Here is a 13,926-nt window from a genome sequence, read left to right on the forward strand (position 1 = left end):
GTATTTTTTATTAACCTTTACCATACCTGTCCTTTAGCTTGAGTTTCTTCTTTTTCATTGAGCATTTAATAACACAAGTATGTCCTTCCTAGAGCAAGACTTAGATAGTGAAAGACAATTATGTACGTGCACAGGCATTTGGGTAAAGACAGGAGAAGTTAACTGAGATGCAAGATATTAAGGAATAAATTGTACCAAAGTTGGAAGAGGGAAGTGGATGTTTAATATTAGATTTGATTGGTAAAGAAGGAAAGATAATAAAGATAAAGTTGTGTGTCATAATTTTTAATTTCCTTAAAGGAATTGGTAAAAGCTGTTCCATAGAAAATAGCAGCTATATAAATTTAAGGAACAAGAACTTATTTTGCCAAGGTGTTATTGACATTGGAGGAAAAGAGATAGATTGGTACTGCTGTCATAAGAAAGTAGGAGTTGAAGGGATCTCAGTAGGATCTGTTACCCTCCTTCAGAGCTGCATGTATAATGTCTATTTAATTTTTGGTAACCTTAAAAATTTTCCAGTGTTCGTGACTTTGTTATAGGTGGTGTATTTCAGAGCTTTGACATTCATACTGTGTCCATGGGGTGTTTTTTGTTGTTCATTTGTTTTTACACCTGCTATAATCTTATTGCTGTAAACCTATTGCTACATGTCGTATTGATCACAGATTTGTAAGAATGTTCAGGGTGGGAGGGATCTCAGGAGGCCTGAAGTCAAACCTCCTACCCTAAGTAGTGTCAACTGTGGGAGGCAACTAGGCTGCTCAAGGATTTATCCAGTTCTTTTCTGAAAACCTCTAAGGATGGAGACTGGGTAACCTTTGGATCAACCCACTTGATTTTTGTAATGGTAAAAAAGCTTTTCATGATATGTAACTTGAATTTCTCTTGTTTCAGCTTATGCCCATTGTGTTTCATCCCCCTGCCATGCACTATTGTGAAAAGCTTGGCTCCATCTCCTTCATAGCTTCCTCATGGGTATAGAAGGCTGCTTTTGGGTCCTCCCAGGGCTACCTCCTTTCCATGCTGAAGAATTCAGGTTCACTCATCTTTTCCTCGTAGGACAAATGCTCCAACCTCTGATTGTCTTGGTGGCCCTCTGCTGAACTTACTCCACTTCACTGATGTCTCGAGGGGCCTTAGGATGTATTCTGACTGGATGCATTCTTTTAGATATGACCTTACAAGTGCTGAGTAGAACAGTTGCTTGGTTTAGTGGCTGTGCTTCTGCTAATTCAGCCCAGTTGGCCATCCTTGCTGCCAGGGAACATTGCTGGCTCATATTTGGCTTTCTGTCTAACAGGACCTGCAGATCATTTTCAGTTGCTCCCCAGCCAGTCAGTCCCACCAGCCTTTATTATTTATTCCTCTGCAGCTGCCGGGCTTTGCATTTATCCTTTTTGAATGTTGAAAGATTTCCGTTCACCCATTCCCTGAGCACGTCTACATAGCCCTGCTGTCAGGTATATTGGCTGGTCCTCCCAGTTTAGTGTCATCTGCAAACTATGTGTAAGATCAGATGCAAAGAGAACTGTTATCTTCTCTTGAAACTTGTACCAGCATCATCATGCCTACCATCAGTCTTGTGTTTGTTAAACTGTCCATTTTTTTTGCCCAATTTTCTCATGTAAGTCATGGTTTCTAAACCTCTGATATTGTTACTGGTCTCTAGAATTCTGCTCTACGTTTTTTTTGATACTCAGTGTCCAAAGCTGGATGCATTGTTTCGTCTGGAATGTTTCTTGCCAATGTGATATTTGCAAAATAAGCCTGACATGTTCAACTGTGATCTGTAACACCTTGTTCCTATTGTATGGAACCTGTTACAAAGCCAGATGCTTCCTAGTGTGCACTTGATTATTGCTTCCTTTGAACTTGTCATGGTATTTATTGAATTGCATCCTATTATTTTTAGATTGTTTCTCATCATATAATCTAAACTATTCTCAAGTAATCTTACAGTCTGTACCATTTTTTTGTCATATGTGAAATTAATTAAGTGTACACTCTATGTTGTGATCTAAGACACTTCTTGTGAAACTATCAGTTAAAGCTGGGCCCAGACAAATGCCTGAAAAAATTTGACTTGAAAAATCTTTTCTATTGATAGTGGGTTATTGAACCAGCTACTTTTATGTGCATTACATTATTTCTTCAGAGTATTTGTGAAAATTTCATGTGAGAAACAGTGTACAATTGCAGGTTTTTTTTGTCCTGGGTGTGAACTCCATGAGAATAGCTTCAACTGAAATTCTGATTTTATTCCTCATTTACAAGATACTGACTTTATTAGGGTGTAGTGGAAGGAAGGGGCAGAAGAGTCAATAATTGAGATCTGAGAGCTGATCTTAGAATTGTGGAGGGGACAGGGATGACATTTGGGCTGTTAATAGGCTGTGCTTTATAATATTGGCTATTAGTGCTGAGTAATCCTCGGTAATGTCTGCTTTGAGTATTTTATACCTACAGCTTGGCCCAAAACCTCTGAAATGTATGGGACATCCTTCTTTTTGAGTTCTGACCATATCTTTAGTTTTCTTTTGAAAGTTTAAAGCTCACCAGTACTTCTTGCTTGTCTTCTACAGCACTGAAGAAGGGGAGTCTGGTCTTTCTCCCCGACAGACAGCAGAAACATGACAGTCAGACAATGCACAGAAATGTAAAATTAAACGTCTTTTTTTTATTATTTTTTTTTTCAAAAATAGGAAAAGTGAAACTACAACTAATATTAGGTAAAAGTCCTTCTCCAGTGCAATTTTTATCTTCCTATTAGTGTGAAATACTTTTTTGAGTTTCCCATAAAGCAAATGGAGTTTTTAATATTTCTGATATAACTAATTGTGCTCTTTACTGTGTTGCCATATTTTTTCTGCCATTGTAGAATTTGAAACACATGGAATATGGGAGTAATACTGTAATGACGTGTATACCTCAAAAGTTTAGAATCCCTTTAATTGATCCTCATAAGATATGATGCCACTGTTTGTTAATGCTCTATTTTATTATGATGATGATGATGATGATGATGATGATGATGATGATGATAATGATAATAATTTAGACTGATGCAAATTTTACTGTATTAAAGTGTTTTTACAATCTGTAACGTTTACAATATATCTTTTTATTTAGGGTGTTCTCTTGGTTTATGATATTACCAATGTCCAGAGTTTTGAAAATTTAGAAGACTGGTATAATGTGGTAAAAAAAGTGAATGAAGAATCAGAAACACAGCCACTTGTGGCCTTGGTTGGAAATAAAAGTAAGTTACTCATGTTACATATTATTTTATATACTCTCGATGTGGTTTGCTATTAAAGAAATTACGTAGGGTATATGTATTTAGTAAAATGAAACTAAATGAATCTTGTGTGTTGTTGCTGTGTACAGAAGTCAAACTTGGGTACACCTCAGGATTCTGGCTCTAGGCAGACAGGTTACAGGACTTGCTGCACCATTCTTTGCCCAGCCTTCAGCCTCCCTCCCGGTGTTCTCTTTGCTTGGAGAGCAGCACACAGGAGTGGAGAGATCACTCACCCATGCTTGAATTTGACACGGCCCCAGGATATAGCCATGGCACGTGTCTGGAATGGAGATCTGGAAAGCATTCCTGTTTGTAGTAACAGGTATATTTCATGATTCTGTATGTCAAAGGACTGCTAGGTTAAGTACTGGTATATATTTAAAATAACTGCACTATTCCCTAGGTGTAATACTTATGAGTTGTTTATTTAACTTTTTTTATGCTATCTGCAGTTTTGCATGAAGTGACTAACTTCATGTTGTTTTGGGATTTTTTTTAACCTGTCCTCTTTTTGATCATGCAAGTATCATACAATGGTTTATTCTAACCATCAAAATATGCAACTTTAAATAATCATCACGTACTTAGTTTCCTAATTAGATGGATTCCAAATTCCCCTGTTTCCAACTAAGAAATCTTACAGAAACATCCTTATTACTATCCTGGCTCTCCTACCATTTTTCTATTGAAGATGATAAAAACAACATCCAGCAATTTTTGAAACAAAATGGTAGAAGCATATACATAATTTTTAAGCATCATAAATATATTTACTTGAACAGCAGAAAAAGATTTGATTTTTTTCACTTTCCAAGTAATTTGTTGTCATGTTACAGTGACCATGTCGTGAGCAAACCTGAAAAAAGACCTTACCCAGCAAGTTAAAATTGTTTAAAAGCATTTGAAAACAATACAGAGACAAAATATTTTAATTCAGAACCATTAACTGTACTACAGTGATGCTGTAACATTTTATGATATTAATTATGAAAGACTAATTTCCTGTGAAGGAAACAAAGAAGCTCTTAGAGTTACAATATATAAATAGCACTTCTGAAAGTATAACATAGACAGTGTTGTACTCTAGCAGACTGGAGTCAATAATACAGATTCTGTTGAAGTTCAAATGAAAAATATTTTTCACTGATTTATATTTTGCCCCAAAATATGATTTCTTCTCTGGAGTTCTGCAAATCTTATGAAGTATTTACAGTAAGATACATTGTAACATAGGATAAAAAATGTTTTTTTTTTCTGAAGTGACACCATAAAGGTAGAAAATCAGATACCAGTTTCCATTTGGAGGAATTTTATTTCTGTTATTTTTCACATATACATGCCTGCATATCTTTAATATCCAGGTGTTTCCTTGGAAGCATCTGGAAGTAGAATCTGCTTTCCTAGATGAGTTTTCAGGTAGTGGCTGACACTGGCTAGTGAAAGGGCTTTCATTTTATGAAAATAGCAACTGAAGGAACAGTGTACTTGCAACCTTGTTTTCTTTCAGAAACTGTATATAAAGAAAAGAAGCAAAATAGTGCTTTCGCATAATGCTGAGGATGTTTGTTGCTGTTGTACATGTTGATTATGCAGGGGTTACTGTTTACAGAGGTATTTTTTGCTTTATTTTTGTTTCAGCATGATAAAAATTAGATTTTAGAAGTGTATTGCTTTTCTGAGATCTGTAGGAGGAGAAGAATATCTAGGAGGACTTCCACCCCAATACTAAAAAATTAATGGCCTGTGAGAGAAAACTGTAGCCAGGCTCCTGTTGTTACATAAAGAGAAAACAAGGTGTTTACACAGAAGCATGGTGTTGACTCTTGTGTATTATGAAAAGATAAAAGTACCAGTACTAACAAACTATTGAGAAGGAATCACTTGTTCAACTTCTTTACTTAGTAAGTGATGAAACACTGACATACAGTGCAAGAGCAGTAACATGTTTAAAGCCAGGAAAAGCCATTTGATGAATTGATGAACTCACTTGACCTCCTGCATCATACAGGAGAAATACTTTCAGGCAGTAGTTTCTGTCACAGGGTTGTACTTGGTTTTTGAGCTATACATGCCTTTTAGGAAAATATCCAGGTATGCTGACCTAAAGATTGGAGATGTCAATATACACAGGCAAGTTATTCTAACACTTAACTTGCTTTCTGATAGAAGTGTTTAAAAATTGTGAAGAATGGAGTTATTTTCGTTCACAGCAACTGGAAACCTTTGGGACAATATTTAGATACCTAGATAAGAATTTGGGAGCTCAGCTGAAACCTTCCATTTTGAAACCTTGTCCTAAAGTTAGTTACTTAATTTGGGCTTAGGCTATCCTTTGTCTTTTTTCACATAGTAATACTTTATGAAATATATGTGTACTTTTCCATTTTGGGGTAGATATCCCTGGGATTTATTTCTGAAGCTCTAGTGCTTCAGAAATAAGGGTAAAGCTATAGTTAAAAAAAAAAAAAAGCTTGGAAGAAAACAAAAATATTTTTCTTCACAATGTAATGTAGAAAACTGTATACTTGAATGCTATTAGAGGAAAATAATTTCCTTGAGTAATTTTGTCATTGAAAGTAAATTACTTGAGATATAACAGTGTATGGTGCATAATTGGGTACTAGCTGTTAAATCATGCAGTTTTAGAGATAATTTATTATTGGTTTCTAGTATCAATTTATAGTCATTCTGTTAAATGTTAAGTTTGCAAGGATTTCTCTAACATTCCACAAAACTTGAAGAAATTGTTCAGTGCTAGTTTTGTTTGTGTTATTCTGTTTCATTGTACGTTAAAATAGATTAGAAACATGAACACAGTAAACTACTGTGTCTGTTTAAAGCATGATAATTAACTTCGGAGTGGTGTCAGTCTATTAAAATGTCTTATTGTGATTGCAAGAGATTTAGTCACAAAAAGTGGAAAGGTTATTTCTACTTTAAAAGCTCCAATCGGTCACAAGTCTCTCATTTGTCAGAAATTTATTTGAAAATAGTAGAGCAGTATGAATTGACATCTAAATTCTGGAACTTCCCCTCTTTTTTTTGGTGTTTGTTTTGTTTTTGGTTTTTGTTTGTTTGGTTTTTTTTTGTTTTTTTTATTCAGTAGTAGCTAAAATGAAGGACTGTCATTGTCCGCTAATTTATTAAAAATAATTGGTAAAACAAGAACTTCAGAGATGCAGACCTTAGTTGTAAAAGTAGTACTTTATTTAAAGTTACTCGCTTTACTCCTGGATGCTTAGTTTCAGTTTTCATTCTTTCTTCCTTCCTGTACATTTTTCCTTTTTTTCCATAGCTTGATCTACATGCGTGGTCAGAGAGTAGAAAACTGATTTGAATCAAGATCTTGGCCACACCTGCTTTCTGCACTTGTGTTGAGTTATCAATTAAGTCTCTGTCTTTCCATAGATTTTTGTCTGTGTGTTTGGTGAACAACAGAAGAAATTGTAAAATTTAATGTAAAACTTCTTTTTCCCTACTAATTATAAGTCATAAGATCTTAATAATCTTGAAATTTACAGCTGATATTGAATCTTATCTTTGCTTTTCCTAGTAATTTACTTTGTGTTATTACATTCTTATTTAATACAAAGTGTATTTGAAGTGTGCTTTTTTCAGTGTAGCTAATACCAATTCCTTTGCACTGGAAGTTGGGGAGTAAACCTTAGTTTAAACAAATGCTTTTGAGTTTCAATGCAGTAGCTTAAAACTTCTATAGATATGTTGCTCTCAAATACTTTGGCTCGTATAAATGAAATTATAATTATCAAGTGAATGAATTGTGTTTTGTGCACTTAGGATCTTTGCTGAAATTTGGTATTGATAAAGTTCAGTGATCACAATGGATCTTCTAGTCATTAAGTGTGAATGAGTGAGGGTTTACTGTGTTTTGTGTGACTGATGTGTTTCCTTCCTTTCTGCCTTGACTACTTTATATATTTTCTTCTGCACTAATCTCTAAGCAGTCTCCTCAAGTGTCCTACCAACATTTTCAGTGGATGTATTGTAAACAAAAATTAACCCAGGTTGCTTGGGAGCCACACTCGTTTTGATTTATAGCTACCAAGATGGTCTGAGGACAGTGGTTATCTGTAGCTTATATAGGGGGTAGGAATTATCAGGTACCAGTGTATAGTGGCTAGATGAATGATTTCTATTCTTACAGATATTAACCAGATCCACTCCTCAATAAAGACTAATAACTCAGATTTTTAAACAGTCTTCATGACAGATGAGGGCACAGAGGAGAATGCATCAGCACTAATTAAGAATGTTGACCATTTGTTCGTCTTAGCCATGATTAATTGATCTGGGAGTGCTATCTCTGAACAGGAAGTGGTGTGCTGTTACATTGTGAAGTTTAAAGGTTACATTTTAGTGTACCCTTTAACTTGCCTTTACAGGCAACGTAAAATGTTTTTACCTATCTTATCTGAGTGCAGAAAGAAACATTTTCCACCCCAGATACGAGTTAATATTTGGTGTACTGTGTACTAATGTGAATCTGGCTGGTAATGGGACATGCCCAGTCTGCTTTTGGACTCTATTGCTGCCTTATATACTTAGTCTCTGAGTACATTTTCTGTACTCAGAAAATTTCTTCATTAATACTCATTTTGAGATTCTGGCTTATTAAAATTCAGAGCCGTGCATTCACACTCTTGTCCCTCCCAGCCTCCCCCAGCTATTTTCTGTTCTTGCTTCCTGTGGGCTTGTACTTTTTAGGTATTTCACCTGTAGTTAAGACAAGCGTTGAGCAGGTAATGCAAAGACCCCTGTTCTTTTGAGTCTTATGCCTGATTAAACTGAAGTTCCTGTATGCCTGACAGCGGGTCTGGTCACCTGAGCCTCACACATGCTCCTGGGATTGGAGGGTAAACTACTTACATGTAGAGACTCCTTCAGAAAGAGAACCTTGTCCTGTGCTACACTCAGTTTACCAGCTGATTTGAATAAATGTAGAATGATACCCTGTTTTAAAATATGTATAGCATGTTTGTCTCAGCAAACTTGTAAGATTAATAGAAAATTGCAGTCTTATGGATTTTTTTGTTTCAATAGCCAGGTAAATTCATAAAAAATTATTTTTAACAAGAAACTTAAATTAATGAAAGGGAGAATTATGTGAAAATGATCTTTTATTCACCACAATATTATATTTCCAACCCAGTGTCTGAATGTGCTCTGTAACTTTAGTGGTGGGGGCGACCTAGAAACATGCACATTTTTTCAATGAGAAAATCACCTTGCTTGTCTGAGAAAGCATCTGTCTTGCAAGATTTTGATCCTTAATCATACTTGGCTTAATATTAATGGTGCTGGGTATCATCGATGCTGAAGACATCTATGTAATTATGTCTGTTAAATTCCAGTGTGGACAAACCTCCTAAACTGTGATTAGTAGACAGAGCCCGAGCCTCAAGTGCTCTTTTTTAGAAAGGATCTGAGCTCACAGAAAATTATACAGAACAAAAGAAGGAAATTGATGTTGTGTGGTATTTACCTTGCCATAGTCCATTGGCTGAGAAGGAAAAATAGCTGGCAGGAAAGATCACAAGGATCTGTGCATGTGTTCCATTCTGGCTCTAGTCTTCATATGATCTGCTGTGATAAAGGTATTTGTTGCATCTGATTACAAATCAGCTCATGTTTTACTTGGACCCTTCTTTCAGAATCCTTCATAAAATGATCTCTTGGATGGGAAGGCACAGTGGATACAGAAGCTGCTAAGTAACCCCGTTCAAGGCAAATTTTTAGACTTCTGTACTTTCTTCCAGTGCTGCAGCTGTTACTGAAGCATGTATACAGGATAGGTTTTGATGGTGGCTCTCAAAAGCCAAGTGGCCTCTGCCAGAGTACCCCCACAAAAAAAAAAGAGTGGAAAGGGGAAATCTTTTCTCTTGTGCTGCTCAAAAAATAATTAATAATCCTTATTATAGTTTTCTGCCCTGCCTGTATTAAGCCCAGATAGCATTAGTTAGTAGTGAGCTTACTTTTCGATTTGTGGTCTGCTGAACTGTGGGGTTCAGTACAGGGTTGAAGCTGAACAATATACACAACTTGCACACAGAAGATGTGTTACTGTTATACGACTTGTCTGAGTTTGAGAGTTGTACAGCTAGACAGAGCCCTGATATAAACAGGTGTAATTCTATGAAAATCAATGAATTTGCATCCATTTGAACCAGGACAGTTTAGATATATGCAAACTGTGGAAATCGTTTTCTCATTTGGATCATATGGTGCTTTAACAAGAAAGTGAGGATAGTCATGCACTATTCCAAGTACTGGAAAATTCTTTTGTTCTGCTTTTTTATTTTAGTGACTATGAATAAACTGGTTTCTTCTTCCTACACTTAAAATCTTGGAGCTGCACTCCAGGTTTTTGTTTTGTGCATGTAAGTTTTGCCTGCTGAGACCAACTAAGAACTACGACCAAGGTCAAGGACCTGGTAGATTGCTGTTAGTGTAGTTGGAACTCAAACACCAGTGTGACAGAAGTGCCAGTAAATAATATATTCTTGTTCCCTAACAGTTGTGCTTAAATTCAGAAAAATCTTTAAAAATGTCATTGAAAAATGGAAATAGAAGTAAACTGTTTAAATACAAAGGTTAGAACAGTATATGTATCGTATTTTTATAATACACAAATGAAATGCTGAGAGATCTCTTACTATTTCCATGGATTTTGTCTGTAGTTTATTTAGCAATGTAGACATACGTCCAATAAAAAAGATGCTGCATAAACTATAGTCCAGGCTGAATGTGCTTCTGTTTTTGGTTTAGGTAGAAATGTTTTTTCTGGCTGCGTCCTTCATACTTAAGTCTTCTTACAACAAATGGAAAGCCCTTAATTGTACCTAAGGGAATAGTTAATCTACGGTAGACATATGGTGGACAAAAGCTGAGTCTAGTAAATGAAAAAAATTATAAACAGAAAATGTGTGAATGTCTGCACAGTCTGAGTCATGGGAGATATTGTGCTTTTGGATTGTAGTTTATTTTAATTCAATTCACTGTTCTTTTCTATCAGTATATTAATGGAAGTCAGTGCAGCATAAAGTATGTAGTTTTAAAACCCAATCAAATTCATGTGTTTTTTATTGGATTGAAAAAAATTCCTGTTTTTAAGACAGGACAGAATTTCTTTTCTTTGCAAGTTGTCCTGCTCCCACCTTTGCCATATGACATAAATGCAATTTGATTTCATTAGTGGAGGGAAGCTCTCTGAAATTTTTAAAAGTTATAACATTTGATTGGGGGCAGTTAATCAGTGTTAACCCTGAGCAGCTCTTGGGCTTTATGGATTCAAGCATTATATGTGGTTGCACTGCTCCAGCAAAAGGTTAAGTATTAATGGAAAATGTTCACAGCTCTTTTACTCAAAGAAAACATGTTACTTGTAAGTTTTCTTTTGATTTTACTTTTACAGTTACATTGAATGTCTTCATTCATTTAGCCATCCATAAAGCAAATATTGTTGCACATGCAGTGGATAATAAGTCTTTTTAGGACTACTTGTGTGGTATGTCACAGATCATTAACTGCAAGTAACCACCTGACTTGAGGGAAGTCTGGAAGCATCATTACAGTGAAATAAGCTTTTATTTCTGTATCACTGCAGCACATTGATTTGTAGGAATGTCTCCATTAGCTACCGTGGAAATATGTTCTCATATATTATTATTGAAGAAAGTTGATGAGAGAGGATAACCAAATTTTGGGTGTGAATAGGGCATTAGTATTAGGATTTCGGACAAAGTGAGGAAAAAGACAAGTGCTATTGTAGCACTATTTTCTTTTTAAAAACTAGAGAAGTCAGTAAGCTAATCTTTTTGTAAAGCTTCACAGTTTCAGAGTCATACTGATAAATATAGTAACAGTTGTACAGAATTTATATGTACTCTGCAACTTCAACTGAAATGTATATAGTAATTGAATATATTTACTACTCTGTATGTGCAGAAAGTGTGGAAGAGAAGTTTCTTCCTAATCAGCAGGGTAAACTTAAGCTTTTTCTGTTTATTTCAGTGAACCACAAAAATTTAAGACTTTTATTGGAGGTAACCAGCTCAATTTAGAGGATGAAGGATAGTCTATGCTAATATGGGGAGTAATCATAATGGATAACCTTCACTCTCTTAGTGCTATAGTACGAGCTATGTGCATGCAGATTTAAGAACAAAGAAGAAAAGTTATGGGAAATGCATTTATATGTATTTTAAAATAGTGTAACTGTCAGGACATCACCGTGTTTATTGGGGATTTGCAAGAGAAGTGGAATAGTGCTGTGTAAAGTTTAGTCAACAGTTACAGCTCCATACATGAGACATTCTGAGTTTATTACGCCCATTTCAGTATAGGAACATGTATACCCTGCTAAATGTGTGGCTTTTTTGATAGAGCTTTAAGCATATTAAAGCCTTCAAGACATTAAGCACTTATGGTTATGAATTCTTCACTGTTCCGGTATTTGAGATGGTATGTCTTGATGAGGAACTAATTGTGCTGCCATTTCTTTCCACTGTCTACTTTGGTGTATTTTATAGGTCATGTTTTTTTGAGGGGAAAAATGGTATTTAGAAAAATAAAAAGATATTTCATTATTTATGTGTGTAGTTGAGCCTGTGAAGGTGTTACCATGGGAGTAACTACTAAGCCAGTATCAAACTTTGATCTTAACAGATCACTGAGATAAGCCAGGTAGTTTAAATGCAGATGGCATTATTGTTATTGTTATTTACACTCTGTGCTTCCAGCCCTCATGATTTGGAGGATAACCTCAAAATACGCTTGTTTTCAAAGGAGAGATCTAAGATTCTATAGCATTAAATTCAGTTAAAATCAGTTAAAAATCAATTAAGATTTACTGAAATGTGTCGATTAAAGAGGGGGAACGCAGTGAAGATGAATGATAAATTAGTAACCTAAATTATTTATTTAAGAAAAGGTCTTAAGAGAGGAGAGCTTTTTGTATATTGCACCTAGTTTCTATTTAAAAAATACTGAGCTCCCTATGAAATTTTCATGATACATTTTTGATTTTGTAACTAATTTTTTTTGCAGAAGTAGTGCTTAAGATAAAAAATTTTGTTGTTTACATGGATTTGAATTTAGAGCACGTTTAGCGAGCTCCTCTGAGATTACTCTGATGTTTTCATGACTAGCCTCTAGATTATAGTATTCTTTTGGATTACACTTTTTAATCTGTATACTTTGTGGTTTTTCTTTTGCTTGTGAGTATTGTCCAATCTTTGCTTAATTATGTGTAATAACAGAAATATACCATACTAGTATAATACTAGTATGTGATGGTATAATTCACTAAAGTTTTGAAATATGTGTACAGAAAGAAGAATAACATTACCTTTTTCTGACTTTTGACTAGAGAACTCAATCATTCCTATGTAATAGCATTTGAAAACTGCTATCGGGACCATTGCACTTTTGTTTCTTATGCTAAAGAAACACCAATTCAAAAAAAGCTACAGACTAAATAGTTGAATGGAACACACAGAATAATAAAATGTCTTGAGAAAGGCTTGCTTTGGAAAAATACAGGGATATAATCATTGTGTATATTGAGAGCAACTTTGTTGGATTTTGCAATCAAGCATTTTTTTGTGGTAGATAATTTAAAATGAAGACTGGAAAAAACAAGATTCGTACAGATAGCGCACCTTTGATACTGTGGACAGGAAGAGAGACCCTCAGTTGCTAAAAACTTACTTTTTACATTAGCAGGAGCCTTTAAATGTAATTTGCTGTAGGCATGCAGAAGCAAGAAAGCAGTGTATAGGAGTTGTTGGTCAGGCTGCTAAGCTGAACTGTTTCAAAAATATTCTGTTCGTGTCATAGAAAATGGTGGCATTTTAGAGTCTACTTCCCAGTCCCCCTTCAAAAACATTATGGAAAAGCTTGAAGGTATTTTGGTTTGGAGATGCCACTGCTATGTCTCATGGGATGTGCAGAGCTGATGCTTCTCTTCATTATTCATTCTCCCACAGGCTGTGCTCCTGATGCTGTGGGTAGCAAGGCTGGTTTTGTTTTTATTTTATTTTTCCATTCATGTCTTCCATGATGTAGGTCTGCCTTCCCTCTAGGTGTGATAGGACTTCATGAGAATAATGCATCATGGATACTGTCCAACTGGCAAATTGAAACTTGGGAGAAAATAGCAGTGTAAGACAAACAAAAAAACCCTCTCATGAGGCACCATACTGATCTTTCTGAATCAAACTGTTTGGTTCTCTTGGTTGGAATTTTTTTTAGGGAGTTAGTTTTACATGGAAAAAGGAATCTATTTTGTCAGAAAAAGTAATTTTCAGTGTAATAAGAAACCCCTAGCAGTTCTGACTGATGATTCTGGACTAGTTCAGCTGTAGAGAGTATCCAGAGTTTTTGAGTTTGATTCGTTGTTCAATTCTAAGAATACTCTTGCGGTAGTTTATTTTAATAACATTACCCTCTACTTGCAGATAATGAAGGAAAAAAGCCTAGTCTGGTTGTATTGTAATTCTATGAGATTAAAAATGGTTCTCTATGAACATAGAGTGCTGTCAGTTCTTTCATAGTAATATTCAGTAAACAACACTTGAAAGAAAATTTCTAGAAAGCACTCT

General features: G+C 35.2%; 1 protein-coding gene across 4 annotated transcripts in view; it reads left to right on the forward strand.

The window, feature by feature from the left end:
• The window catches only part of RAB28 (RAB28, member RAS oncogene family), a 63,155-nt gene that overhangs the window by 18,532 nt on the left and 30,697 nt on the right, over positions 1–13,926 (forward strand). For all 4 annotated transcript variants that reach the window (XR_005565203.1, XR_003543542.2, XM_027736268.2 and 1 more), the window contains exon 4: positions 3,133–3,262. Coding sequence is in view for 2 of the 4 variants with exons in the window: in XM_027736268.2 (XP_027592069.1) it covers positions 3,133–3,262 (130 nt within the window). In the remaining 2 variants the exon portion in view is untranslated. The remainder of the gene's footprint in view (positions 1–3,132; positions 3,263–13,926) is intronic.

Source organism: Pipra filicauda, unplaced genomic scaffold (genome assembly GCF_003945595.2).
Source record: "Pipra filicauda isolate LSUMZ 115617 unplaced genomic scaffold, ASM394559v2 scaffold43_size3849885_pilon, whole genome shotgun sequence".
In the NCBI taxonomy this organism is placed as follows: domain Eukaryota; kingdom Metazoa; phylum Chordata; class Aves; order Passeriformes; family Pipridae; genus Pipra; species Pipra filicauda.